This window comes from Gavia stellata, chromosome 35 (genome assembly GCF_030936135.1).
Source record: "Gavia stellata isolate bGavSte3 chromosome 35, bGavSte3.hap2, whole genome shotgun sequence".
Classification (NCBI taxonomy): domain Eukaryota; kingdom Metazoa; phylum Chordata; class Aves; order Gaviiformes; family Gaviidae; genus Gavia; species Gavia stellata.
The window spans coordinates 558,478-586,364 of NC_082628.1; the positions used below are offsets into that span (position 1 = coordinate 558,478).

The 27,887-nt window shown below is 59.0% G+C and overlaps 2 protein-coding genes and 1 pseudogene across 3 annotated transcripts; 1 reads left to right on the forward strand and 2 right to left on the reverse strand.

Annotated features, from left to right (window-relative positions):
- Window positions 1-267: 267 nt before the first annotated feature.
- On the forward strand, window positions 268-13,227 carry LOC132320368 (electroneutral sodium bicarbonate exchanger 1-like). 2 transcript variants are annotated; one of them, XM_059832651.1, is made up of 23 exons: window positions 283-355; window positions 1,060-1,188; window positions 1,637-1,772; window positions 1,988-2,148; window positions 2,253-2,432; window positions 2,601-2,689; window positions 2,822-2,979; window positions 3,349-3,436; window positions 3,942-4,088; window positions 4,266-4,357; window positions 4,866-5,040; window positions 5,177-5,310; window positions 5,928-6,173; window positions 6,276-6,381; window positions 6,735-6,896; window positions 7,582-7,695; window positions 8,044-8,205; window positions 8,796-9,047; window positions 9,687-9,755; window positions 10,303-10,476; window positions 10,576-10,713; window positions 11,155-11,255; window positions 11,776-11,863. In XM_059832651.1, exons 2-23 carry the CDS (start codon window positions 1,089-1,091, stop codon window positions 11,861-11,863), a joined length of 3,072 nt encoding a protein of 1,023 aa, XP_059688634.1. In that variant the 5' UTR covers window positions 283-355; window positions 1,060-1,088. The 2 variants fall into 2 exon arrangements, with proteins under 2 accessions (XP_059688635.1, XP_059688634.1); XM_059832652.1 differs by lacking the exons at window positions 11,155-11,255; window positions 11,776-11,863 and adding an exon at window positions 13,201-13,227 and having other exon boundaries at window positions 268-355; window positions 1,060-1,163; window positions 1,600-1,772.
- A 1,202-nt stretch (window positions 13,228-14,429) lies between these two features.
- LOC132320331 (molybdate-anion transporter-like) lies at window positions 14,430-15,802 on the reverse strand (annotated as a pseudogene).
- Window positions 15,803-18,156: 2,354 nt separating this feature from the next.
- LOC132320332 (dynactin subunit 2-like) lies at window positions 18,157-24,391 on the reverse strand. The gene is made up of 12 exons (XM_059832611.1): window positions 24,316-24,391; window positions 23,989-24,050; window positions 20,846-20,944; window positions 20,605-20,765; window positions 20,356-20,503; window positions 20,208-20,273; window positions 20,092-20,130; window positions 19,890-19,967; window positions 19,669-19,740; window positions 19,466-19,568; window positions 18,332-18,423; window positions 18,157-18,248 (listed from the first exon to the last, which is right to left on the reverse strand). Exons 1-12 carry the CDS (start codon window positions 24,389-24,391, stop codon window positions 18,162-18,164), a joined length of 1,083 nt encoding a protein of 360 aa, XP_059688594.1. The 3' UTR covers window positions 18,157-18,161.
- Window positions 24,392-27,887: the final 3,496 nt, after the last annotated feature.

The window sequence follows — 27,887 nt, forward strand, 5'->3', positions numbered from 1 at the left end:
GAAGAGTTACAGGTAGCACAGCCGAAGGGCTGAGCATCCCCCAAACAGGGGGAAAACTCTCCCCGAAATCCCATTGGCATTTCCCTGGAGGGCAGAAGGATGGGCAGGGGGAGATGCTTTGCACTGGGGAGGGCTGCCAGGGGCAGGTTTAGCATCCCTGGTCGCAGCACGGAGGCAAAACGGTGTCTAAGAGAGAAGGAGACTTGCCGGCAGGACGTAAGGGAGCTCTAGACGCCCAGCCCCAACTTTTACCTTCTTCTCATTGCTAAACAGAGGCATGACGAGGAGGCACTGATTGACCAGGGGAGAAGGAGCAACGGTGCCAAGATTCACTATGAGAAGGAGGAGTTGGAAGGTGAGTCTCTGCTGAGATGCTGGTAGAGGGGCCACCAGCCCAGCGCCTTTTCCCGTTGCACAAAGTCCCTACAACGTCCCCCACTCGGTGTGACATCATGTGCAGCAAAACGTGCCGTGCTTCTTAATAAAGCAGCACAGTTATTTTCACGTGTTTTAATATTACGGCTTTTCAACAGAGGGGAAAAGCCCCCGCGGAGGTCACGGTGTGAGCTTTAGCCATGGGGCTGGATAATTCACGGCTTGTTTACTCGCAGAGGCTGCTCCTGGCTTGGAGAGGTCTGGAGAATAATTGGACAGCTGCAGGCGCGAGGCTGTGCTTTTCTTCTTTTCTTCTGGAGTTCCTTATCATGGGACTGATTGGATCTTCTCTTGTCGCCTTGTGCCATACAAAGATTTTAAAAAGAATTCCCTTCTGTCACTGCTTAATGAGCAAGGCTGAGTGTTGGCCAGCCCAAGCTGGAATTTGAGAAGAGGTTGGATGCTTTCAGGGCACTTTTGGGGGAGCCATCACTTGTTGTTGCTCTGTTGTTGCAAAGTCCGAGTAAAACAGGCTTGGAAAAAAGGAGAGGTCTGTGACATGCAGGGATCCAGTGAAAACAAAATTGGTGTTTCCTCCTGGGACGGCTGCACTGATTTAACCGTGGTGTCTGCGTCATCCATCTCCCCAATATCGTGAGCGATGCAAATGCTGCTTTTTTGCAGGCCACCGGACCCTGTACGCCGGCGTGCAGATGCCGCTGGTGGGGCAATGCCACCGGCATCACCGACCCCACAAGCAGAAGCATCGGGAACAGGAGGAGGACTGTGCCCCGACGGAGCAGGGCTACCACTGTAAGTCCCGCCACCACGTTCACTAAACTCCTTGGGGCTACATGGGCGCTGGGGTCTTCTGCAAGCAGGTCCATGTGGCTAGTTTGAGTGACTTGCTGTTCTTCCGAGGGAAAGTGGCATTATTTAACAAGACCCTCTTTTTCAAAACTTTCATCTTTTTTTTTTGAGGTAGTTAAATGTATAATGGATTTAGGCTCATCTTCCTCAGCGGGATGCCTGCTTTAAAAATGGAAATGTGGGGAAGGAAAGCTGCCCATCCTTGTGCAGGGGTGGAATAGATGCTTCTCCTTCTCCGTGGCTCTGTGCAAGCCCCAACAGAGCCAGGGGAGAGGGGCCGGCCCAATATTTGTGGCTGAACTGGTGCCGATCTGATGCCCGCTTTGCACGTGAGCGTGATGGGCCATATTCGAGCGTGGTAACGGGACGGGTCTCTGTGTTCTGCCCCCAGGCACCCCGTCCCAGCGGGTGCAGTTCATCCTCAGGACCAAGGAGGACGAGCAGCATGTCCCTCACGCCTTGTTCACTGAGCTGGATGAGATCTGCGTGAAAGAGGGCGAAGATGCCGAGTGGAAGGAAACGGCAAGGTAAATCCCTGCTGCTGGCTGCAGTGGGAGAGAAGTTCCTGCACGCCGGCAGAGCCCGCGGTCTCTGTTTTCCACTCCTCAGGACGCAAAGCTTTTGCAGCTGTAGGTGCTGATGTGAGGAGCCGTCTCCTCTTGCTACCTGTAGCTCTGTTAAAGGGGTTGGAGAGCTGGGGCTGTTTCCTTGCAATGGGGCTGACAGCACCCGATGTCCGCAGGTGGCTGAAGTTTGAGGAGGACGTGGAAGACGGCGGCGAGCGCTGGAGCAAGCCCTATGTGGCCACGCTGTCCTTGCACAGCCTCTTTGAGCTGAGGAGCTGCATCATCAATGGCACGGTGCTGCTGGACATTAGTGCCAACAGCATCGAAGAGATCACAGGTACTGTGGGTGCCGCGTCCCTCCGGGAACAGTCGAGCTTGGCTCGCCGCTGTGCCCTTCCTTCCCAGATCAAACCCTGCCTCATTTTCCTGTGCCATGCTCAGATCTGATCCTGGGCCAGCAAGAACAGCTCACGGAGTTTGACGAGCGCACGCGGGCAAAAATTGGAGAAGTTCTTTTGAAGAAGCACCACCATCAGAACGAGAAGAAAAGAAACAACCTTCTCCGCTCGTTTGCTGATGTGAGCAAGAAGGGGTCGGACCTGCACCTCCTCGACAAGCCAGGTGAGGGTTCCTGCAGGGCTTTGGCACCCGGTGAAGGTTTCTGCAGGGCTTTGGCAGCAGATGAGGGTTTCTGCAGGGCTTTGGCCCCATTAGGTTTGTCCTAGCAAAGGAGAAGCATCCCAATTGCTCCTTGTCCGTCTTTCTGAGTGTCTTTCTTTTTTCTACCAGCTCAAACACTTACCCCTCATCCTTCTCCCACCACTGTGGAAGCTAAAAATGGGGTGAACCATGAGACCAGCACAACGGATTTAAGCAAGGTGAGACACTCATAGCTTTCTTAGGCCTTCAGGGCCGAATTTGCTGTTGCAACCTTGGCTGCAGAGGGAGCTGCAGGGTGCTGTGGGCTTTGCTTTTGGGGTAATTGCCTGAAAATGGCTTGTCGTGCCCAGGCGGAGCTGCACTTCATGAAGAAAATTCCCAGCGGGGCTGAAGCGTCCAACGTGCTCGTAGGAGAGCTGGATTTCCTTCGCCAGCCCATCGTGGCATTTGTCCGCCTGACCCCGGCTGTCCTCCTCTCGGGCATGACGGAAGTTCCCATCCCAACAAGGTCTGAACGAGAAGCACAAAGTTTTTATTTCAACCCCCCCCAACAAAACATCAGATGGCATGCATCAGTTTGGCATCCCAAGGGAACAAGGCCAGCGGGAGCCAGCACGTTTCTGCCAGCCACGTCTCCTTGCCTTCATTTCCCCCTTCCCTGCTGTAGCTTTTAAACCCATTGGCCAACGTGAATGAGAGTTGGCCCCAAAATGAAATTTGCGATGGGTTTTGATGAATTTCCAATTCATCACCGGAGTCGGTGAGCCTCCGTGTCCCCTCTCGAGCCGTGCTCTGGGCTGGGAGCTGCCAGGGATTTCCTTGGGTGCTCTTTGAGCCATGACACGTTCGTCTCTCTCCTTTTGTTTGTCTTGCCCAGGTTCCTGTTTGTTTTGCTTGGACCAGAAGGAAAAGCCCATCAGTACCATGAGATCGGCAGGTCCATGGCTACTATCATGACGGATGAGGTGCGACGTGAGAAGGGATATCTCTGGGTCATTTTTGGCTTTCTTTACCTCTCCCTGTCTCTGTAGTAGTGAGGAAGAGCGTTTGCTGTCCCCGCTGCCGGCAGCTCTCCAAATAGCCCACCCTTCGTTCGCACCCCAAAGCAAACACGCACGTTTGCATCCCCCCACATCCTGGAGGCTGAAATCCCACCCGGGGTGCATCCTGCACCTCGTCCTTCTCCCCGGGGTCCCCAGCACGCTGTCCCCAGTGGTGGCATTGCCAGGGCCAGTAAAACTTGTCCTCTTTAAGCAACAGGCTGCGGTGTGCCATGGGGGATGGGGGGCCTCGTGGAGGAGAGGATTACAAGGAACACGATGGACAGATTTTTCCTTTTGGGGGAATACTTCCTGCCATTGCCAGCAGGAAATTTGGGGGAAATTATCTTGCGTTTAGCCAAGTGCTTATTGCACTGCTTAGGGCATGCGAGATGGGTTGTCCTCTGAGCAGGTTGTCTCCTACGGGCAGGTTTTCCATGACGTCGCCTATAAAGCCAAGAACCGGGCTGACCTCGTGGCCGGCATCGATGAGTTTCTGGATCAGGTCACGGTCTTGCCGCCTGGAGAGTGGGATCCATCGATCCGAATCGAGCCCCCGAAAAACGTCCCTTCGCAGGTGGGTGCTGCGGTGGAGGGAGGTGCGAGGGGGACGGGCAGGACAGCAGGCAGCTGGGGATGCTGTTCAGGGGTCCAGATTCACCAGGTCCCTGTTTGACACAGTCACATGGCCAGACCAGAAGCAAAACAAGCCAGTGGTTACAAATAGCTGTCTTTCTTATTTCCATTTGAACAGGAAAAAAGGAAGATGCCAGGAGCTCTCGATGACAGTGCTTCTGAGAGTGAGCCAGAGAAGCACAGCGGTCCTGAACTGGAGCGGACGGGAAGGTGCAAGCTTTGATAGTTTGGGGTGTTTTTTTTCTGCTTGCCTCCCAAATCTGAGCATGCACCTTGCCTTTGAGCAGGTTTTTGGGGTTTTTTGGTTCAGTGAAGGGGCTCCACATGCCCATCTGGGTCCCTGGGCTGGGCAGGTGGGAGATGTGGGCAGCTGGGCTCAGCCACAGCATCATTGCACACAGGTTTTCTTGATTTGGGGTGGAAGCAGATGTGCAAATACCTCCAGGTAGAGCTCTGCTGCTTCTCAGAGCAAGGGAGTGTTGCAATAAGAGGGGATGGGCTCTCAGGTTAGGTCTTGTTTTTTCTTTTTTCTTCTTTTTATTTTTGTTGTTGGAGGGCATTTTGGCGTGCCTCAGTTTCTAGTGGGTGTAAAAAGGGAGAAGGAGACGGCTTCTTTTCAGCACTGAAAATTACTCCATGCTTGTGATTGCCCTTCTGCAGCCAAGAAAAGTCCATGTGGTCTTGCAGGAGAACAGTCTCTATTTTGTCCTTCTTCCAGGCTCTTTGGAGGTTTGATCCTGGATGTGAAGCGAAAAGCCCCGTGGTTCTGGAGCGACTTCCGGGATGGTCTGAGGCTGCAGTGTCTGGCGTCCTTCCTCTTCCTCTACTGTGCCTGCATGTCCCCTGTCATCACCTTCGGGGGACTGCTGGGGGAGGCGACCGATGGCCACATAGTGAGCAGCTCTCTCTGTTGGGTGGCACGGGGGAGGATAAAACTCATGCAAAAGTCCTTGCTGCAGTGAGTTTGCTCTGGGTTTTTTTTCCCCCTAATGCTTTCTGTACTCACTGCTGCCTCTCTTCCCCGGACAGAGTGCCATGGAGTCGCTGCTGGGCGCCTCCATGACCGGCGTGGTGTTTTCCCTCTTTGCTGGCCAACCTCTCACCATCCTCGGCAGCACCGGACCCGTGCTCGTCTTTGAGAAGATCCTCTACAAATTCTGCAAGTAAGGCTGGTTGCTGCGGCCGGGTGCTGTGAGAGCCTTCAGAAGGCAGCGGGGATGGAGAAAAGATGTTTGTCTTTCATTTCTCTCAGCGGCAGTTGTTCGATTGAAGTTGTCTTGTGTGTCACAGATGCTGCACGCTGCTGCTTTAGTATGTGATGGTGCGAGAGCCCTGGCTCTCTGAAGGATGGATGGGGTCATTTGGGGGTTTTAGGCTTAAAGCGAAGCAGCTGGAGGAGGAGAAACCACAAGGATGTGGATGCCCAAGATGGGCTGCACAAGGAAGAGGAGACAAATCACTCTGGTTTGGGAATGGGGGAAGATTTGCTTCCCTCTGAGTACAAAACAAGGCACTTTTTAGCCTGATTGTTGCTGGAAGTGGAAATACAGTTTGCTCAAGTAGCCAAATAGTCTACTGCTGAAATGTTGTGAGTTTGGATGATTTCATTGAAAAAGTAGGAGTTTTTCATGTGAAATGGGTATTTTCCATGACAGTCCTTCTGCTGTGATGACTTCGATGTGAGATGAACCACCCTTATTGCAATTTAAATTTATCATTAAGCCCCAACTTGGAGCCTCTTGCTGGCCTTTCCACCCTTGGTTTTATTTTGGTTTCCCAGGGAGTACACGCTCTCCTATCTCTCTCTGCGGGCATGCATCGGGCTGTGGACCGCCTTCTTCTGCATCGTGCTGGTGGCCACCGACGCCAGCTCTTTGGTGTGCTACATCACCCGCTTCACCGAAGAAGCCTTCGCCTCCCTCATCTGCCTCATCTTCATCTACGAGGCTCTAGAGAAGCTGAGTCACCTGCGGGAGACCTACCCTGTGCACATGCACAGCCAGCTCGACTTCCTCACCATCGACTAGTGGGTTTTTTCCTCCTAAAACGCCCCTGCCCCTTGGCAGGAGCTCAGGGCTGCACCTGCATCGCCTCTCCCTTACCCGTGTCTTGGCTTCTCTCCTCCCAGCTGTAAGTGTGAGGCACCGACGCATCCCAGCAATGAAACCCTGCGTTTCTGGGAGAGCAACAAGATCAACGTGTCTGGCATCGCCTGGGAAAACCTCACGGTGACCGTAAGTGCCCCGAGCCACTGCTTCCTCGTGCCGCGGCCACGGGGTCCGGGGGCATTCGCGTGGTGCACAAGTCGGAGCCCTTCAGGTGGTGATGGGCTTCCAGCTGTGCTAGTGCTGCTCTGAAAAGTCATTGCTTAAATCTAATGGGTGGTTTTAACCCGCTTGGTCCTGGGAAGGAGAGTCCACCTTGTCCAGTCCACCTTGTGCCCAACATCGTGGGTAATAACTGTCCGCCTCCTCAACGCGGTGGCAGGACAATATTTCTGACCGGCAGCAGAAATAACCCCCTCGTTATGCAAGGTTTCCTTGCCACATGTGCACTGCCTTTGTGTCCTGATGCTCTGTTTCTCCAGGAATGTCGGTATTTGCATGGAGAGTTTCAAGGACCTGCCTGTGGACCCAATGGCCCCTACACACCTGACGTCCTCTTCTGGTGCTGCATCCTCTTCTTCTCCACCTTTGTGCTGTCGAGCTTACTGAAGAAGTTTAAGACCAGCCGATACTTCCCAACCAGAGTAGGTAGAAGACGGTGGCCAGCAGCAGTCTCCACGCTCATTTCCCAAAATGGCTTTCCTGGAGCACTAAGCAGTATTTGCCACCACTCGGTCGAGCTGGGAAACGTTGACCTTGAAGGCCAAGCTCTCCATCAGCGTGGATGTCCCTCACTCATTTCCATGAGCGCAAAAGGATCGTAGCATTTCCCACCTGCCTGGCGACCTGTCCTGGAGCCATCTCTTGCTCAGGCAGTGGGAAATCAGGTCTTCCACAGTTACTTTTTTTCACCTTCTGTGCATTATGTGCTCAAGGGGAAGGCTGATTCAGCTGAGGAGCTGCCATAGCAAACGACACTATTTCTTCCTTTTGAGGAACAAATGATGCCTCAGTGCCTTATTCCTGTTTTAGCTGTGAGCGTGGCTGTCGGGGCAGACATCTGCTTCCTTCTTTTGTAATTTTATTTTTTTTTTTAAGGTTTCAATTAAGACAACCCTTTTCCACCTAATTAAACATTTTGTATTGCCTGGCACCAGATCTCACAGGCACAAACACAGCAACGGTATCTAACCAAGGGATTGGGCTGCATGTCCTCAGCATGGAGGGGTTTTGTTAACCGGTCTTAATGGCGTTGACGTCCCTCACTTTTCCATGTCATGTTGTGGCCCCCTTTGCGACGCCCCCTTCAGCTCTGGTTTCTTGCCCCAGGTACGGTCCACAGTAAGCGACTTTGCTGTTTTCCTCACCATCGTCGTCATGGTGCTCATGGACTTCATGATTGGGATCCCATCACCGAAGCTCCACGTCCCCCATATGTTCAAGGTAACGGGGTGTTTTGGCAGGGAGCTGGTTTCAGCCCTTGGGGATGCCACAAGGTGATGCCGGGGCAGGACAGGGCTGAGTCCGGAGGAGATGCTGGTGGTGCGACCATCTCCTCTTCTGCCTCCAAGCGCATTGTTTCCTTCGGGAAAGGAGAAGACAGCCCCAAAACTAGATACCTCCAGGAGAAGTATCTGTAGGTGCTTGCAAAGAGGGCAGCGGCAGTGCTGAACCCCAGGGTGACGTGAAGCCAGGGCTGGGAGGTGCTCTGACATGGGAATGGAGGGGAAAAGCAAAGCCAGTGAGGTGGCTGGGCTGGGAGATGATGCTGATGTGTGTGCTTTGTTGCAGCCTACCAGAGACGACCGCGGGTGGTTCATCAACCCCGTAGGACCCAACCCTTGGTGGACGGTGTTGGCTGCGCTCATCCCAGCTCTGCTCTGCACCATCTTGATCTTCATGGACCAGCAGATCACTGCTGTTATTGTGAACAGGAAGGAGCACAGGCTGAAGGTAAGGGGCTGCAAGAGATGAGCCCATCCCCAACCCACTCCGGGCTGCAGGCACGGGGAGAAGCTCCTATTCCAAATGCTTTGGGAAGGCATTGGTTTGGGACAACGTCAGGCTGCGTGGCAGGATGCTCTCCTGCATTAATGATGACACAGGGAGCAAACGACAGGGAGTTCAGATGAGCAGCCTTTCAGAGGAGCAAAATAATCTTGGAGCAATAGAGAAGCGTGGTTTTGTTTTAAAATGTCAGCAGTGGATGGGGGATCGAATTGTGTTGACGCGCTGCCAGGGATAACTCAGAGTCACATCCTACTTGCAAGTGGTGGAAATTTCTTTATGAAGGAAAAAACCCGGTCTTTTTTTTTCTTTTGAGAAGTAGCTATCGCACAACCAAATCCACTTTGTCTGAACTCCTGCCACCTTTTCATGCAAGGGGCTTGCACAAAGAGCAGATACCTCCTTATTTGTTTCCGAGGCGTGTTTTAAATTCTCAAGAAGTTGACTTGCGCTCTAGCGGGGTTTGAGCCTGACTTGCGACGTTGTCCTTGCTCTTGTGCTGTGGGACGCTCATCTCCTTGTTTTGCTTCCCGCAGAAAGGATGTGGGTACCACCTGGACCTTTTCATGGTGGCCGTGATGCTCGGGGTGTGCTCCGTGATGGGGCTGCCCTGGTTTGTGGCTGCCACCGTCCTGTCCATCACCCACGTGAATAGCCTCAAAGTCGAGTCTGAGTGCGCAGCTCCAGGAGAACAACCCAAGTTTCTGGGGATACGAGAGCAGAGAGTCACTGGCTCCATGATCTTTGTGCTCATGGGCTGCTCTGTCTTCTTCACTTCTGTGTTAAAGGTAAGAGGAAAATGCAAAACACCCAACAGCCACGAGCTTTTTGGAGGTTACCCAAAACCAGTCCCCTCTCTCCAGGCCCGAGCAGCTGTGGAGTGGAGGAGGAGGTGATCCCAAACCTTGGGGCTTGACCCACAGTGGGAAGCAGCCTCCTCGCTTACGCTTTCCAGCCGTTCAGCACGTTATCGATGGCAATTTGCTCCCCCAAATGCCTCAGCACAGCCGTTGCAGTAGCTAAACACACTGAAATCATGTCCATGGGCTTCCTTGCGTGTTCCTCCCACAAGATAATCTCCTCGCTAGGCTAAAAGGAGGCACGTCGCTTTTGCTTGTTGCTACAAGAATAAGGAGAAAGGTTTTTCTACCGTCACAGAACGTGGCATATGGTAGCATGGTCGCCTGTTTTCCTCCAACCTTTCTGGAAGATAGGATTCTGCTGATGAAAGATAACTCCAACGTTCAGCCTAAAGCAGAGCGTTAGCTCACTCGCAGGCACAAAAGCTCTGCTGGTTAAAATCCGACACGTCTCTAACCCTGTGGAAACTGGAAAGCTGTAGGCAATTTGAGGCAGTGCCTGTAGAAGAGAGTGGTACTACTGAAAATGCAATTTAAAAAAATAAATGATTGCATTCTTTCTTTCAGTTTATACCAATGCCTGTGCTTTACGGCGTCTTTCTCTACATGGGCGTGTCGTCGCTCGGAGAAATTCAGGTACGGACTTTTTTACAGCGTGCAGCATGTCCGCTGCCTGGTATTTCATCTCCGTAGAAGCAGGAAAAAAGCAGCGGCATGGGAAAAAAACCTCTCGGAAAGCAAGCAATGAAAATATTTTGTGTACGAAAAAGATTGGAGGAGGCACAGGAGGTCTATAGGGCTGGGAGGACCGGGCAAGTTGAGCGCTCCCTGTTTAAACACAGGTTAGGGCAGGCCAGTGTTTGGTTAGGTGAAAATGGGGGAGTTGAGTGCACAGGGAAGGCAATTTCTACCACTGGTGGAAATCCTTGCTGGGGGATTCAGTGGGCCAAGACAAGCTAATCATAGAATAACGTGGCATAATTGCACGTGGGTGGGCAGCTCTCACGGGCAAGCTGGTTTCTAGCTGGAGCGAAGGGAAAATGGGTGCTGCTCCCAGGAGGAGCATAGTGGGATCCACGGTTTCTCATGGCAAGCGAGATCCTGAAAACTCCCTCCACGTCTCAAGAGGGCCAGAAGCTTTCCGCAGTCCCAAGGTGGCAACTTTTCCACTTTGATTTTGCAGTTCTTCGATCGCTTGAAGCTGTTTTGGATGCCGGCGAAACACCAGCCGGATTTCATCTACCTGCGGCACGTCCCCTTGCGAAAGGTGCACTTCTTCACCGTGATCCAGCTGATCTGCCTCGCCCTGCTCTGGGCCATCAAGGTGTCCCGTGCCGCCATCGTCTTTCCCATGATGGTAAGAGGCGGTGCCACTCGGCAGAGGGATGTTTGCCGCGTTGGAGTGAGATGTAGCACCACCTCTGGCCTCACCGCATCTTCCCTCTTATTCGTGCAGGTTTTGGCTCTTGTATTTGTCCGGAAAGCCATGGATTTCTGCTTCTCGAAGCGAGAGCTCAGCTTCCTGGATGACCTTATGCCAGAGAGCAAGAAGAAGAAGTTGGACGGTGCCAAAAACGAAGCCAATGAAGAAGAGGTAACGCTTGCTGGGCGCTCGGGGCTGGACATCTCCCTCGGGCTGTGAGATTGCCTGTTTCTAGCACAGCTTGTCTTTACATGTTGGGGCAAGATCAGAACTCAAAAGAAACAGATCCTAATAGCCTGGATCCCACATCTTAACCTTTTTTTCCCTGAATGAGCAGTGAGCTTAACACTTGAATAGAGGTATAATTTTTTAAATGAGTCATTTATAATAACAGATGATGATGATGATGATGGAAAGATTGGCTCGTAACAGTGTTTTTAACCCCCCCCCCAAAAAAAATTCAGAGTGAAAGGTCTTTACCCTGCTGCGCTAATAGCTAAAGGTGCCACGAGTCAGAAGGAGAGGGCAGCATGCAATGTTTTTGCTGGGTGTTCAGTTTATTTCCACTTGGATCCAAGACAGAGAACTTGATTTGTCCCTTTTTTCCGTCAGGAGTCCCCGAAAATGATGGAAGCTGCTGCTGCTGCCGGTTCAGTTCTGCTGAAACTGGGCAAGACCAGCGACTTGGATATCCCAAAGCAAAGCAGGGACAGGTAAAGCCCCACCAAGTGCCAGGACCCCCGGCAAGATTAGTTGGAAGGTGTTTGGCACAATTTTTTCCACTTGCATCTTTCTTGAGCGTCCCATAGAAAGCAGCAGTCAGCTTGGTGGGAAAATCACATCTACGGGCAGGGCTGCAGGAGGGGATCGCAGGGCTCTGCCTCCAAGCAGAGTGGCTGCACAACTCCCATCTGACCCCAAAAAGTCGCATCCTCAGTGACTTTAGGGTAGCTGGAGATCCTCATACGTAAAAACGAGGAGTTGCAGGCATGATCTGTACCAGCAGTGGCTTAGGAGCCCACTCCAGGGCTAAACGCCCGCAAGAGCCTTTGCACGGAGCGGTAGCTCTGCAGCTCTCAGGCTTGCCTCGCAAAACTCCTCATCCAGCAAAACCTGCTGTGCTTATGCTGAGCTTGGATTCTCGGGGTCCCGCTGTTCCTCTTGCTGATGCTAACGCACTTGGTGGCATCAGTTCCCGTAGTCACGGATTGCTCTGTAAAATATTTATTGCAGGACTGATCCTTGCGAGATTAATATCTCGGAGGAAGTGTTGAAAACGAGCGTGTGGAAGGCTCTCACTATGAACACAGAAACAGTCTGAATCCCGGGAGGAAAGAGGTAAAGGTTTGCATGTGAACGTGACCGTGCTCCTCTGCAAGCGACGGCTCATGCCTACAGTTTTCCCGTGCTTCGGCAGGCAGTACCGAGCAAACGGCCCGTCCCTGGGAACAGGCAGTGAGGACCGTGGCATGCAAACCAGCTCGTCACTGCCGGGGTGGTCCCACGAACAGGGTTGAACCAGCAGCAGCCGGCAGGTCTTCCACTGATGGTGCTCTCCCTCTTTTTGTCTTTTTTCCCCCGTTGAGCTATTTAGGAGCCTCGACTTTGAAGGGGAGGAGTGAGAACGTGACTCAGGGACGTGCCAACGCAGAGACGGGGAGATACCGCTGTTTTCCAGTTGGAGGATTCCCATTAAAGCCATGCCGATGTTTTCAGTTCTCCTTGGTGTGCTTCAGGCATTCAGTATCTCTAGACCAGCAAACTGAGGTGCACGTGCCAGTCAATGGGAGTTCGGTGTCGTGAAGTTCCCGTGTGTACGTGCGTGTGGTGGTGTGGGTTTGTAGTGGTAGAGGGACTGCTGCCGCTTTATCATTCAGTGCTGTTTTCCTTCCTTTTAACTCCCTGGCACTCTGTAGTTTTTTCTTCTCCCCTGTCCTTGCAAAGTCTCTTCTCTCCCAGGGTGGGATGAGCCGGGAGGAAAGCGGCAAGATGCCTTTTCCTTCTCCCTTCCCCTGCCGCTATGCAGGAAGAAGCTGTGAAGCAGAGATGGCTCTCGTGCTCTCTTCAGGTTTGGGGGGGTCGTAGGGCTGTGGTGTCATCTCAGGCAGATGTGGTCGAGTCGGCTGGCCGTGGAGCCTGGGAGGAGAGGACAAGCCAGAAGAAAAGGTCCTCTTGCAGCCCTGCATCTTGCTGTGGGCTCAGCACGTGCTCCAGGCTCTCGATGTCTGCAACTGGTGCCTCGTGCCCAGCTGGGACGGGTGCACGAGCCCTCCTGCCATCGGCTTGTCCCATCCGCTGCGGGAGCCTGTTCGTGCATGAAGCCAACCCCAAATGCCAAGGGCAAACGGGTGGGGAAAAGAAACTACAGAATTGCTCTATAAGGAAGAAAGGGGTACATCCCCAAGCAGGGCCAAAATCAGACGGCTTTTACGGGATGGGGTTTTGCAAGCTGTAGGTTGACTTTTGCCAGCGTGGCATGGTGACTGTCGGAGGGGACAGCTGCTGTCCTGCAGCGCCGCGGGAGCGGTTCCCGAGAAAAGGGAGGCAGAAGCAGCTGAAGGAGTTGAAGCCTTAGGCCGCAAGAGCTGAGCAGCTCCAGGTATTCCAAAGTATTTTTCCAACCGTGTCCCCGCCTGGCCAGGGAAGTCAGTGGAGGAGGTGGTGCGTCTGGCTCCCTCTGTATAGTGTGGTGGAGGTGAGGAAAGGATTAAGGAAGAGAGAGGTCAGAGGAAGGAGGAGGGGAGTGTGTGTGGGGCTGTGCTGAGGGTGGGGTTTGGAGTAAGTGGAGGGAGAGGCTGGGGAAGAGCCCCAGGCCGGAGCTGGAAGCCAAGGGAAGGTGATGTCCCTCTGGGAGAATTAAGGGCTCGGCCTCGGGGTTGGACCTGGGGATGGGGTGCTGGGTGGTACGCGTATAATTGGGGGTCATGAGTGGGGGTAGGGGTCCCTCTCCGGAGGCAGCCAGCTCGAGCTGTCACCCGAGAACTCCTCAAAGAGGGATGGGAAACCTTCCCTGGGACTCTGCCTTCTCAGCGGGATCCCAGGGTCAGCCCCTGTTAGGGTGGCCAGCGTGTGTAAATCCCTAACAGCGTGCAGGGACCTCCCCCTGCAACAGGCATGGGTGTGCAAGGGCCCCCGTGCAACGGACACAGGTGTGCAAGGACCCCTGTGTAACAGGCGTGGATGTGCAGGGACCCCCGTGCAACGGGGGGCTGGTGGTGTGCCTGCAGGGAGCGTGCAACGGGTGCTGGTGGCCAGGGACCAGCGCACAACAGCTTTACGGCATGCAAGGACGCCCGTGCAATGGGGATTGGGCGTGCAAGGACGCCTGTGCCCCAGGAGTGCAGGACCGGCGCGCAAGAAGGCTGCCGGTGTGCAGCGAGGTGCCGGGATCACTGCCCACTGCAGCGCTGGCACACGGGGAAGCATGCGAGGGGGTGCGTGCGGATCGTCGTGCAACGAGGCGCTGGGAGGCGGCTCTGTGTCGAGCGGGACGGCCACATGTTGGCGCAACAGAAATGCTGGCGGATGCAGAAACTCCCCCGCGCACCAGGAACAGTTCTGCAAGCGCAGCTCCACACAACGCTGCTCGGAACAAAGTTCCAGTGTGCAACTTGCATGCGCGCAGACCCCCGTGTCGGGCAGGGGGGCAGATCTGGAGCAGGTTCCCCCAAAAAACCCTGGGGGGAGGATGGGGATCTACAGAAACACACTTCATTTTGGTTTGTTTTTTAAAAAAGAGAGAAGACACCTCCCCGCGTGCTTGCGACCCTCCTGCCACCACGGAGGTGGTGGGGATGAGGCCATTTTGGGGGTCATCAGCCACCCGTGGGGGGCCACTCACCCTGTAGCAGCAGGTCAGGGTGTCCCAACGTCCCCTCCACAGTCCCTCAGGGGGTGACACCCGTCGCGGGACCCCGCCACAGCTCGGGGGCAGCATCGGCCTGTCCCGGCAGCGCAGGCAGGCGGAGCTCGGTGTCGTGGCGGCTGAGGGCGAAGAGGCGGCCGAAGGCCAGCAGCACCAGCAGCGCGACGCCTGCGCAGATGCCAAACATGCTCCAGGTGCCCGTCTGACGGTTGCTGTCATGGAGAACCAGTAAGCCCAGACAGGCCAGTAAGTTCAGGGGGAGGCGAAACCAGTTCATGACCCCCAGGCGATCCTTCTCCGGCACCACTTTCCGTCGGAGGAAACCCATGGCCAGGAAGTAGAGCCCGCAGGAGAGTTCGATGAGGAGGAAGGCGAGGAAGGACTCAGTGGGGCTCTCCTGGCCGGGGCTGGTGGAGAAGGTGAGCATGAAGAGGGAGAAGAAAACCAGGAGGACGGTGAGGGAGAGGAGGTGGACGGGCTGGAGGTGGTACCTCTTGGAGACGGCCAGGCAGTAGAGCGAGGAGCCCAGCATGCTGGCGGCCATGAAGCCGGAGAAGACGATGCCCAAGGGAGCGCTGTGGGGATCCAGGATGGGTGTCCAGAGGAAGATGAAGATGTAGGTGATTCTTTCAAACAGAGCCTGGATGCTGCTGGTCGGAGAGGAGGCACTTCAAACCGTCGCCGCAGGTTTTGGAGAAAGCTCGTTTCTTCCCCTAGTTTTCATCCCAATTTTTCACGGCCAAGACCCCCGACAGCACCAGGAGGGGGGTGGAGACCATGAACGGGGCCACCGGGCCCAACCCCAACCACTCGGCGAAGAAATTGGCCACCCCCCCAGCCCCCACGGCGATGACGTTGTTCCAAAATGCCACTCGGGAAAAGGTGATGGTGATCCACTCGGTCGGAAAATCGTACCGCTCCACGTGCTCCTGGACGTACTACGCCTCAAAGGCAGAGAAGAGCAATGCCGTGGACAAGCCCCCTAAAACCCTCCCTGCCGCCAGCACCAGATAATCCCGGGAGAGTTTGGCCAAACAACAAATCAAGTAGGTCAAGGAAAAGAGGACGCAGGATTTTTTCCGACCCAATCGAGCTACTAAAGAAGAGGAAACCAACCGGAAAAGGACGCTGGAGGCAAAACCGCAGATGTAGAGGATGGTGATCTGTCCCTCCAGGAAGCGGTAGTGCTGGTAGAGTTTGTAGAGGTAGGGTCCCTGCAGCCAGTCGGTGGCCAGTGCCGGCAGGTAGACGCAGTAGTAGCCACGCTGGAAGCGGCGGAAGGCCGGGTTGGCGTGGTGAGGGGCGGCGGGGGGGGCGGGAGCGGCAGGCGGCCAGCTCCAGCGCCAGGCAGGCGGCCTGGAGGAGGGCGCAGGCGGCGTAGGAGGCGAGGAGCATGGCGGAGGGGAAATCACCGGCATCACCGGCGTTGGGGGGGGCTGCGGAGGTCCTGCGGGGAGGGGGAAGAGTGGGGGTCAGTGGGTCTGCGGGTGGGTGGAGGCTCCTGGGGGAAGGTGTCCCCCCAGTCAGCCGCCCCCAGTTCACCCCAAAAGGCGCCTCAGGCTTCGTTGGCCCCCACTGATCCCCCGTCACCCGCCTGCCCCAGGCAGCCCCCTCCCCACTGAGCAGCTCCCCCCACCTGCCTCAGGGCCCCCAGATCACCCCCCATGGCCCCTATACATCCCCCCTGCAGTACCCCCACAGCCCTGCCCTATACATTCCCCCAGCCCTGCCCCATAACCCCCCCTGCAGTACCCCCCCAGCCTTGCCCTATATCCCCCTTCTGACCTATACATTCCCTCCACAGTATCCCCCTCCCCGGCCCTGCCCCATACAGCCCCCCACAGCCCCGCGCCCCATACAGCCGCACAAGGTGTCTCCCACCAGCCCCACAGCCCCAGGCCCCATAAGGCCTCTCTCAGGACCCCACAGACGTGGGTTGCCCACCCCACACGCTCCCCAGAGCCCCCCCACAACCCTATACGGCCCCACACACTTCTCCCGGACCCTCCATAGGCCCCACGGCCCCCCCCGTCCACACCTGCCCCTCAGCAGGGGGAGCAGCCGCGCGACAGAGCCTCCACGAACTGTTTCCGCCTGGCCCCGTGACGCAAGGTGAGGAAGGCGGCAGCGGCTGGAGCCGGGAGAGGGAACCTGGGAGGGAGCGAGAGGCTGCCGGCAGCCCGAGGCGAGGCCAGGGAAGCCAAAGGCCGCCTCAACAGGCCCCCTCAACCTCCACGTGCTGCCCGCCGGCATGGCCACGAAAAGCCAACGGGGACGAGGAGCTGACCAGCCCTGTGCTCTTGGGCTGCCCTCGGCTGCGTTATGCAGGATGTGGACGCCGGGGATAGGTGTGCCCCCCCAAAACCCCCACCTCCCCAAAGACTCCCCGTGCCTTCTGGGCACCCCGATGGCCCCAAACACCCCACTTACTGCCCCCCGCCCCCCGACACCTCCAAACACCCTGGGCCCCTACAGCTACCCTGACTCCCACAATCACACAATCCCCCCGCACTCCCCAAATGCCTCCGACCCCCCCACGGGTCCCCTCTAACACCCGCCATTCCCCTGACACCCCCACTCTCCCCAAATTCCCCATTTACTGACCCACAGACCCCCGATCCCCTCAGATTCTGTGGATTCACTCAGACTCCCCCTGGATCTCCTCAGACCTCCCCTAACCCCATCAGACCCCCCCCAGATCCCCCTGACCCGCCTCATTCTCTCCTTCAACCCCTGATCGCTTCAGACACCCCAGCCCTGCCCCGATCTCTAGTAACAGACTGGGTTTGGGGGGGGCACAGGGGCCGGGTCACACGGGGGGGCTGCCCCCGGGGTGAGCTCTGCGCACCACCCTGCCTGGTTTGGGGGGGTCACCTGCGCCCACGCGCTTCTGCACCTCCGCTTCCTTAACCTTCCCCGGCCGGTGGCTCTCCCGCCACGGGCACTGGCCTTGCTCCAGCCTTTCCCAGCCTCTCTCACCCAGCACTCCCGAAGGACGGTCGGACGGAGGGGACGGTCGGACGGAGGGGATGGTCAGCCGGAGGGGACGGCAGCAAAGGCGGCCTTCGGTGCCCCCACCACCGCCCCCTGGTGTCCCCCAGTCCCGGCAGCCATCCCACCGCGGCTCCCTCATCCCAACAGCAGCACGGCCGGCAACTGCCCGCAGGCCTCAAACCGCCACCGCCGCGGCGACCCCCACCCCGGGGAAGCCCCCACATGGGTGGGGGCACAGCGTCCGTGCCAGGGGACGCGGACGGGGGTCTGTCCCCAGGGCCCCCTCTCCACGCTGGGGGCTCCCGCAGCCCCCGTTACCTCAGCCCCGGGGGTGGCGCAGCGCCGGGGCCAGGGCTGCTCAGGCTTCCTTTGGTGCCAGGTTCTCCCTCACCAAAAACCACCTTCCCCCCTCCCCGGCCCCCCGGACCGGCAACCACCATCTCCGACGGACTGGGGGGACCACGCACCATTAAAAGATGCATTTAGACCCCGGCAGCTGGGCCCCGCTCCTGCCCCACAGCCCGAAGGAGATGCCGACATGGAGGCACTTTGAGCTGATCTGTTTATTGGGGGAAATTGGGGGGGGCACGGGGACCCCCACCCGGGGTGGGGAGGCCCCTCCAGCCCCCAGGCTGTGCAGGGGGGCAGAGCCAGGGTATTTACAAGCGGGGGCTGGGCCCTGCGGGGGGAGGGAGTGATTCCCGGGGGGGCGCAGGGCCCGGCGGGGGGCAGAGAGGCGGGGAGGGCCTCCCGGGTGCTCTCACTTCTGCAGCCGCTTGATGCGGGCGTCGATGTCCGCAAAGTTGTCCTCTACGATAGCCAGGTTTTCCTTCATTGTCTTCTGCACCTGGGGGGAAGTGGGGAAGGGGGTGAGCAGGGGGGGCAGGACAGGGACCCCACTCCACCCCAGCAGGTGCTGGCGGGACCCACCTCCGCCAGCAGCACCGTGTTGTCCTTGAGAGCGCCGGCTATCTCCTGCTGCGTGGTGTCCAAGTGTACGAGGACCTGCCCGAACTGCATGGCTGGGAGGGAGGAGAAAGCCCAGTGCCGGGGGGGAGCGGTGTCCCCTCCCCGCCCCGAGATCACAGAATCACAGAATCACTACGGTTGGAAAAGACCTGTCAGATCATCAAGTCCAACCCCCGCCCCAACCCCCCCCATGCCCACTAAACCATGTCCCACAGTGCCACGTCCACGCGTTCTTTGAACACCTCCAGGGATGGTGACTCCACCACCTCCCTGGGCAGCCTCTTCCAGTGCTTCACCACGCTCTCAGTGGAGAAATTTTTCCTAACATCCAGCCTGAACCTCCCCTGGCGCAACTTGAGGCCCTTTCCTCTTGTCCTGTCGCTTGTCACTTGGGAGAAGAGACCAACACCCACCTCCCCACAACCCCCTCTCAGGTAGTTGTAGAGAGCGATGAGGTCTCCCCTCAGCCTCCTCTTCTCCAAACTGAACAACCCCAGCTCCCTCATCCACTCCTCATCAGACTTGTGCTCCAGACCCCTCACCAGCTCCGTCGCCCTTCTCTGGACACGCTCCAGCACCTCAATGTCCTTCTTGGAGTGAGGGGCCCAAAACTGAACACAGGATTCGAGGTGTGGCCTCACCAGAGCCGAGTACAGGGGCAGGATCCCCTCCCTGCTCCTGATGGCCACACCATTTCTGATACAGGCCAGGATGCCGGTGGCCTTCTTGGCCACCTGGGCACACTGCTGGCTCATACTCAGCCGGCTGTCGACCAGCACCCCCAGGTCCTTTTCCGCCGGGCAGCTTTCCAGCCACTCGTCCCCAAGCCTGCAGCGTTCCATGGGGTTGTTGTGACCCAAGCGCAGGACCCGGCACTTGGCCTGGTTGAACCTCATACAATTGGCCTGGGCCCATCGATCCGGCCTGGCCAGAGCCTTCTGCAGAGCCTTCCCACCCTCAACAGATCCACACTCCCGCCCAACTTGGGGTCATCTGCAAACTTGCTGAGGGAGTGCTCGATCCCCTCATCCACCCAGCGGGAGATGTCCCCGTTCACACCACGCCACTGTCCCCGACACCCCTCCAGCCCATCACCTTGCTCGTGCAGGTCCCTGAGGGTCACCAGCCTCTGCACAACATCAGGCAGGGTGCTGGCCACGGGGTCCCAGCGCTGCATCGTCTTACAGATCTGGTGGATCTGCGGGATGGGGCGGGGCCGGCACAGTCTGCAGGGGGGGCCCCACATAGCCCCCGCCACGCTGGGCTTGCCTTTGGGGGCCCCCCCCACCAGCTCTTACCTTGCTCTGCGTGTCGGCATCTTGCACCGCTGCCTTGTGCTTGGCAATTTCATTCACCTTCCCCAGGACGCTCTGGGGAGGGGGCAGCGGATGGGAGACCCCAAAACCAGCAGTGCCCACCCCCAGTTTCACGGACGCGGCCAGCGCCGTCCTGGCGCTCTCCCACGGCCCCAGCACACCCACCGCGCGGTTCCCTCCTTCCGCCATCCCCCCCCTTTCACCTGCAGCCGGGCCTTCACTTGGTCCAGCACGGCCACGTCCAGGATGTTGACCTTGGCCTGCAGGACCTGCACGGTCTCCTGGGGGGGGACAGCAGGGCGAGGGGGGACATGGCAGCACCCTGGGACCATCCCCCCCAAGTCCTACGGCCACGGTGTGGGGGGACAGGGACCCGGCACACCCCCCAGCCCCTGCCTGACTCACCACGAGGTTGCTGCCCTTCAGCCCGACCAACAGCGGGTTCTGTGGGGAAGGAAATTCCATCAGTGGGGCGGGACGGGGGGCAGCAGAGTGGCAGGGCAGGAGCCACGGCCCCTCACCTGGCTGTCGGGCTCGCACCGCACCGTCGCCTCCAGCTGCGCCAGCCGCTTCTCCAGCTCCGCCATCTGCGGGGAGATGAGGGGGGTGAGACGGCAGGACACCCCATTTTGGGGTGGGGCGCACTGCCCGCCCCGGCCCCACGCTCACCTTGGCAGTCTGGGCAAACTGCTCCTGCTCCGGCCTCCAGTACAGCTCAAAGGTGACGCCGTCCCCGGGGGGCACCGGGGCTTTGGCGGGGCTCTTCCCCGGCGCCGCCTTGCCGCACTTCGCCACCTCCAGCTGCTGCAGCAGCCGCCTGGGCAGGGGGAAAAGCTGGGCACGGGCCCCGGCACCGCCCCGCGGGGACGCTGGCATCCGCCCCCCGCCCCCCGGCCTGCGGCCCGGGACCCCACTCACTTGGCCAGGGCGCCGTTGGGGTCTGCAAAGTCTACGGCTGCGACGGGGCCCAGCAGCTTCTCCAGGTGGCTGCAGACCAGCTGCTGCTTCAGGCCCTCCACCTGCCTGGCCAAGGCCATGGGCGTCAGCTCCTCCTCCGCCGCCGACTCCTTCACCGTGTTCTGGGGCGGGGGGGAAAGGTGGACGCGTCACCCCCCCGGGACGGCCTCCCCACCGGTCCCCAGGGCAGCGGTGTGCTCACCTGGATCTGCTCCACCTCCCTAAGCAGCTCCTGCACCTCGTGCTGCAGCCGCTGGTACCGCTGCTGCGGCGTCTCTTTGGCACCGAGACCCTCGCCGAGCTGCAGAGAGAGCAACGGGGGGTCAGGCGGGGGCTCACGGCCTCCTGCGGCACCAGGCGCCCAGGGCGGGGGGAGCCGGCTGGGACGCGGGGACCCAACTCCCCTCGGTGCCCGCCCCTACCTGCCCAGAAAGGCAAGAAAAGGCATTGGCCAGGAAGAACATGCGGGTGAGGCCCTCGACAGACAGGGAGGAGCAGCCCCATGTTCACAGGAACCTGGGCCTCACGGGGGACTCCGCAGAGTCCTGCTGGAGGGACAACGCAGCAGGACATCAGCAGCCCACGAGGCTCCTGAGAGCATTGACAACTACGTCCTTCTCCGAGTGACAGACGAGACAACGAGGAGAGGGGCTGCGCTGGAGCTCGTCTCCACCACCAAGGAGGGGCTCGTGGGGGACATCAAGCTCAAAGGCAGCCTGGGCTGCAGCGCCCACGAGATGCTTGAGTTCAGCATGCTGAGGGCGGGCAGGAGGGGGCTCACAGCCCCGGGCTCCGGACAGCAGACTCCGGCCCAGGCTTCCAAGCTCTGCTTGGAACACTCCCCTGGGATCAGGCAATGGAGGGAAGAGGGGCCCGAGAAAGATGCTTCATGTTCAGGGACCGCCCCCTCCAAGCTCCAGAGCGCTCCGACCCAACGGCTGGGCAGTCAAAGAAGCCAGGAGGCTGCCGGGGCCAACAGGAGCTCCTGGCCAAACCCAGGCACGGAAAGGAAGGAGGCAGAGGCTGCAGCAGGGACAGGGAGCCTGGGAGGGACAGACACATTGCCCAAGCAGCCAGGGATGAGGTCAGCAACGCCGAAGCAACTCCACCTGGCCGGGGATGGCCAAGGCAACAAGAAGGGCTCTTGTGAGCACCCAGGTGACAGAAGGACGGCGAGGGGAAAGGGGGCTCGCCGCTGCTGAACGAGGCAGGCGACCTGGGGACACCGGAGCTGGGGAAGGCTGAGGCACTGAAGGCCGCCTTGGCCTCCGTCTCTACCGGCCCACCGGCCTTCAGCAATCCCAGGTCACAGAGGCCGGGGAAAGGCTGCAGCAAGGAACGCGCCCTTGCCGGAAGAGGATCGGCTCAGGGGATACTTAAGGAAACTGGACGTACACAAGTGCGCGGGCACAGATGGGATGCACCCACGAAGGCTGAGGGATCTGCCTGACGGCAGATGCACAGGTCAGGGCCCTGCTGCTGCCCTGCTCCTCCCAGCGATCTCCCCCTTTAGAGAAAGCCCAGGCGACAGCCTGCGGGCAGGGCGCATCCCTACAGGGATTCTTGGAGTGGGACAATTGCCAAGATAAAAATTAATTCTTTCGCTTTGGTATTGCCAGGAAGGCGGCAGCATTGCCCTCTCTGAGTCATCTGGGCTTTGCTACGAGTGGGGAGGGGTGTGCAGCCAGAAGAGGTCAGCACATCCACAAAACCCCTCTGGCACAAATGTGTTTGACCTTTAACAGTCTTTTATCAAATTCTGCAATTCTAATGGCAAAACTGACCCCTTGGCCAGGGCCTGCCTGAGCGATCGGCCCGATGGCATCGCAAGGCCACTCTCGATAATCTTTGACGGCTCACGGTGACTGGGAGAAGTGCCAGAGGACGGCAGGAAAGCAAATGTCACCCCCATCTTCAGGCAGGGCAAGAAGGAGGACCCAGGGGACCACAGGCTGGGCAGCCTCACCTCCTCCCCTGGGAAGGCGGTGGAGCAGCTACTCCTGGAAACCACCTCCAGGCGCACGAACGACAGAAGAATCCTCCAGAGGAATCAGCATGGATTCGCCCAGGGGAGGTCATGCGCGACCAGCTTTATCAACCTCGACGACGGAATGACTGGCCCGGTAGACCAGGAGAGAGCAGTGGGAACTTTCTGCCCGGACCGCAGGAAAGCCTTTGACGCTGCCTCCCACAAGATCTGCCAAGAGAAGCTGCTGAAGTCTGGGCTGGACGAGCAGGCAGCGAGGGGGGCTGGCAGTGGCCCAACAGCGAAGCCCAGAGGCAGGTGACCATCGGCCCGAAGTCTAGCTGGAGGCCAGCAACGACCGGTGTACCCCCGGGGCCAGTGCTGCGTCCGACACTCTTTAACATCTTCATTAACTGTCTGGATGATGGGGCTGGGCGAACCCTCCGCAAGTTTGCAGACGACACCGCACCGGGAGGAGCGGCTGAGCGGCCAGAGGGTCGTGCTGCTGTCCAGAGGGACCTGGACAGGCCGGAGAAACGGGCCCACGGGAACCTCTTGGAGCCCAACAAGGGGATGTGCAGAGTCCTGCTCCTGGGGAGGAACAGCCCCCGGCACCACTATACGCTGGGGGCCACCCAGCTGGAAAGCGGCTCTGTGGAACAGGCCCCAGGGGTCCTGGGGGACACCAAGCTAAACACAATCCAGCAAAGGCGGCGAACGCTGTCCCGGGCAGCGTTAGCAGTGTTGTGGTCGAGAGAGGTGATCCCTCCCCGCTCCTCAGCACTGCTGAGGCCACAGCTGGAGTGCTGGGGCCGGTGCTGGGCTCCCCAGTACAAGACAGACATGGACACGCTGGAGAGAGTCCCACAAGGGGCCGCAAAGATGCCGACAGGGCTGGAACATCTCTCCTGTGAGGAAAGGCTGAGAGAGCTGGGACTGTGCAGCCTGCAGAGGAGAAGGCTCTGGAGGGATCTTGTCAACATCTGAAGGGTGGGTGCCAAGAGGACGGAGCCCGGCTCTTCCCAGTGCCAGGACCAGAGGCCACGGGCACAAACTGAAGCACCGGAGGTTCCCCATGAACAGCAGCAAACACTTCTGGACTGTGAGGGCAACCAAGCACTGGCACAGGCTGCCCAGAGAGGCGGTGGACTCTCGTTCCTTGGAGCTACTCAGAAGCCAGCTGGACACGGTCCTGGGCTTTAGGTGGCTCTGCTTGAGCAGGGGGCTGGGCCAGATGACCTCCAGAGCTCCCTTCCCACCTCCAGCCTTCTGAGACTCTCTGCGAGTTGCGGCCCCGGACAGGGACGTCACTGCGGGCTGAGTGGGGACGAGGGACCAGGCACCGGGGTGGCTCACATGCCCACGTGCTCTGGACTCACCATTTCATACTCCCCTGACTCGTAGCCCGCTGTCCTGCTCTTGCTGATGCTGTCAGAGAAATCTGCAAGAGGAAGAGCAGGCTGTCACCCCAAAATACCCAGGGCGGCTGTGCAGGTCTACCTGGCTCTGGGGAGAAAGAGGTTCACCCGGCACCGCGGTCCGCGGTGGTTGCCCCACCAGCCGGCTTGGTTGTCCAGAGCGGCCTCCAGGCCTACTCGGCTCTAGGGCCGGCGGCGGTTGCCAGGTCTACCAGGGTCGACAGTCAGCCAGCCTCTAGGTCTGCCCTGGTCCGGAGCCCGGGGCGGATGCCGGCGGTATCCGGAGACCGAGGGATGTGGCTGCTGGAGCGTCTGGCGAAAAGGGCGGCGGTGGGGGTGTGGGGACTGTGCCGTAGGGATGCATGCTGCAAGGTCAGCAGGGGATATTGCAGGGGGATGTATATGTACTGCCCCAGCTTGCGGTAGCATTCCACCTGCAGCCTGGACACGGAGACCTTGGTGATTGTCCTCTTTGCGGAGTCAAAGGCCTACAAGACTGTCCGAGCCAACACAGGGCAGGAACGCTACAATGTCCTCTGCGACTTGCTGGAGATCTGCTCGGAGGAGAGCGGCCACCTGCATGAGTGAGCTATCGGCTTGACGGAGCTGGCCCAGGTCTTGTGCTACCACAGCTACACCCAGCAGACGGACTGGTGGATGGAGGCCGGCGTGCCGGGATCACCTCCCTGTGTCCCTGTAAGTCCCCAAGGAGCATTTGAGGGTCCTCGGGGGGAGTTTTAAGGATCTGGAGTGTTATTGCTCTGTCCTGGGGTGTATCTGTCCCTCCCCTTACAATGCTCCAAGGGTTTTGGGGGCAGAAGGCTGTTTCTAATCCCTCTCTCTGGCAGCTCCTCCCTGGACTCGATCTGTGAAGCTTTGCGGCTGCTGGAGTTGGTGCCCAGGAGCACCCAGAACCGGGACCGGCTCCTCAATGACCGGGCACAGGCTCTGCTCTGGCTCTACATCTGCACCCTGGAGTCCAAGCTGGAGAAGGTGGGTGGGAGCAGCAGAGCCGGGCTGTGGATGCCAAAACAGGTCCGGATCTGGAAACGCCACGGGGCTCCGTGCACGCATGAGGTGCCCTCCTCAGTCTTGCTGGCAATGCACCGGGACTGCCAAAAGCCACCCAGACCCCACTGCAAATGCCGTGGTGTCTTTTAACATGTGTTGCCACTGCCTTCTCCCCCGCTGCAGAGCATAGAGAGGGACCAGAGAGCCAAAGCTCAGGGGCTGAAGAACCTGGATGACCTTCAGCCCAACGACCTCAACTATGAAGGCAGGCTGCTGGAGGACAGGTTCCTATATATATATGGCATCTCCTTCAACCTGGCGACAGAGACCGGTGAGGACGCTGGGGGGGTCGGGCCCTTCGTGAAGAGGCTCTCCAGGAGCGCCTGGTTTTGGGTCAGGGTGTCTCAGGCCCGTGGTGTGCCCTCAGCTCTGTCCAAAAGCCTGGACGATGGCTCCGGCTTGTGGAAGCAGCTCCTGGCGACGCCGGGCGTCCCGGCCGTGCGCAGCCCCGAGCAGGCTGTAGCCTCCCTGCACCTCCCAGAAGCTCTCTACAAGCTGATGGCCAAGGTAACGCTGCTGGGGAGCCTCCCCCCTGCCCACCTCTCGCTGGAGCTCCGGCAGCAGATCTTTGTGCAAGGTCAGTTGCTGGGGGATGTTTAAAACACTCCTTCTCCGTGGCTCTGTGAGCACCAGGCTGACAGGGGTCGTGGGCAAAGCTCCGTGCAAACATTTGACCTCTGGGTTTCTCCACACCAGCCCGTTTGGGGTGAGGAGAGGGAATTTGGGGGAGTCACTCCATGCTGGGGCTTGGGAAGGTCTTGGTTGGTGCTGATACCCACGACTGCCCCCGCGCAGGGTGGAAGACTCCCGAGGCGGCTCTTGCCGAAGCCCACAAGCTCTTCCACGGCATCATCCTCCTGCTGATGGGCAGTGATGTGCTGGGCTGTCAGACAACGGCATCCAACGTCCAGTTTGTGGATTATGGTGAGCCGGTTGCTTGCATAGACCGAAAGCCAACTGCTCCTCTGGAAAGAGTAGGGCTCCTTTCCTGCCTCTCCAGGAGGAGCAGCTCCAGTCACCTTCCTGTCCTCCCTCGCAGGGGACAACCTGCTGCTGAAGTGGCGAGTGCTGGCTGACACGCTGACCTGCTCGGAGCACCTCGTGGCTCTCCTCAGCAGGTTGGAGGTGGTGTGTAAAGCCAAAGCCTTCTGCTTGGAGGCTGTCAAGCTGGCCGTGAAACTGCAAGCCACCCAGTGGTGAGTTGACCGTTGAGGCGGGGGAAAAGCCTGGCCCTGAGCTTGGGGGATGCTTGGTTAGGGATGAGCTGCTCTGTGGCCGCAGGGGACACTGGTGTCTGTGTCCCTTGGTGGGGGACTGGCACTTGTAGGAGGGTTTGGCACCTTCTCAGCTTGGTCTGGAGCAAGCAGCTGCTCTGGGGTGCGTTATCCCATGAATTCAGCTTCCATGAATTCAGCACCCTGGAGACCCTACAACAAGGTGCAGCATTAAGTATTTTATTATCTGTGCAGTGTCTGTGGGTGTGTCCCCATCGTCCCCATCCTGGTCCCCCAGCGGGTCAGGGTCCTGGCTGCCCCTGGGCATGGCTGCAGGTGTGGAGGGGTGAGATACTTCCTCCACATGGTGACCCTGACCTCCCAGGATGCTCTCCACCTCCCCAGGGTCATCCCCCCCAGTCTCAACCCCCACATGGTGTCCCCAGCCTCCCAAGAAACACTTCTGTCCCCAGATGTCCCCCAGCCCCACTCCCAGGGTCTCTCCCTGATGCCAGGATTTCCCCCTCTATCCTGAGCCCCCCTCCCAGCCCCAGGACACCCCCCACACACCTCTCAGCATGGCGGGTGCCTGGGGAGACACTGGGAAGGGCCGGCGCTGCCACCTCAGAGTCCCGCTGGGGCAGGGTGCTGAAGGAGATAGAAGGGCCTGTTATCGGGGGGGGGCTCTGGCTGGGTGGGCTTGAGTGCCCGACCACCCTGTGCAGTGTCCATTCCCCCATCACCTCCCCGTGCAGCGCACACCGGTGATGTCCCTGCCCTACGCAGGGCCCCTGACCTGGCTGCCCACGCGTGCGAAGGCCCCAGCGATGCCCCGTGCACCGGGCGTTCCCCGTCCTGCGCCGCCCTGGGGGGGAGGCCTGGAGGAGTCCCGTACACTCCACGCTGCACTGCAGCTCAGCCTGGCCTCTCCCCACAGGACCTGGCCTCTCCCCACTGTCCCGCCTGGAGCTGGAGCGCAAGGTCGAGCTGTTGGTGGACGAGATGGGATTCCTCAAGGAGCTGCATGAGGAGGTGGGGGATATGGGGGTGGGCAGGGCAGGGGGGACACCGGGGTCAGGTCCATGTGCTGCGGTGTGATGGCCCGCGTGCCCAGAAAGGAGCTGTGGGGCCTGGAGGTGAGCGCCCCGAGCCCGCCGGCACCGGTGGAGGTCTTCATTGCCGTGAAGACCCTGCAGGAAGCCGAGGAGTGGTACAACTCGAAGGTACCCGGGGCTGGAGGATGAGTTTGGGGAGATCAGGACCTGGGGTTTGTACGGGGGTGGGGGGGGCACCCGGACGCCTGGGTCCTCTCCCTGGCTCTGCCTCCCCCCCACTTTTGGGGACAAGGAGGTGCCTGGGGAGATGGGGGACACCCTGGGAGTTGAAACTCGAGGGGACATGACCCTGCAGGTCAGGGAGGTTGGGGAACCCTGGGGAGGTGGCAAGGGGGGCCTGGACAGGCTGGGGGGTTCCCTGGAGAGGAGAGAGGGTCCCCACCTGCCCTGACTGTGGGGACTCCCCCCAGGAGGAGAGCGTGGTGCAAGACTTTAAGGGGGACAAGGACCAGCGGGACCC

Excerpts from the sequence above, each read along its gene's own strand:
- LOC132320368 (XM_059832651.1), top strand. The coding sequence starts at position 1,089 with ATGCCGCTGGTGGGGCAATGCCACCGGCATCACCGACCCCACAAGCAG. Across the intron at positions 6,174-6,275 it reads GACTTCCTCACCATCGACTA|CTGTAAGTGTGAGGCACCGA; the intron begins GTGGGTTTTTTC and ends CTCTCCTCCCAG. Across the intron at positions 6,897-7,581 it reads GCCGATACTTCCCAACCAGA|GTACGGTCCACAGTAAGCGA; the intron begins GTAGGTAGAAGA and ends TTCTTGCCCCAG.
- LOC132320332 (XM_059832611.1), bottom strand. The coding sequence starts at position 24,391 with ATGCATCCCTACGGCACAGTCCCCACACCCCCACCGCCGCCCTTTTCG. Across the intron at positions 20,766-20,845 it reads GGGAGGTGGAGCAGATCCAG|AACACGGTGAAGGAGTCGGC; the intron begins GTGAGCACACCG and ends CCCCCGCCCCAG. Across the intron at positions 19,569-19,668 it reads ATGCCGACACGCAGAGCAAG|ATCCACCAGATCTGTAAGAC; the intron begins GTAAGAGCTGGT and ends CCCATCCCGCAG.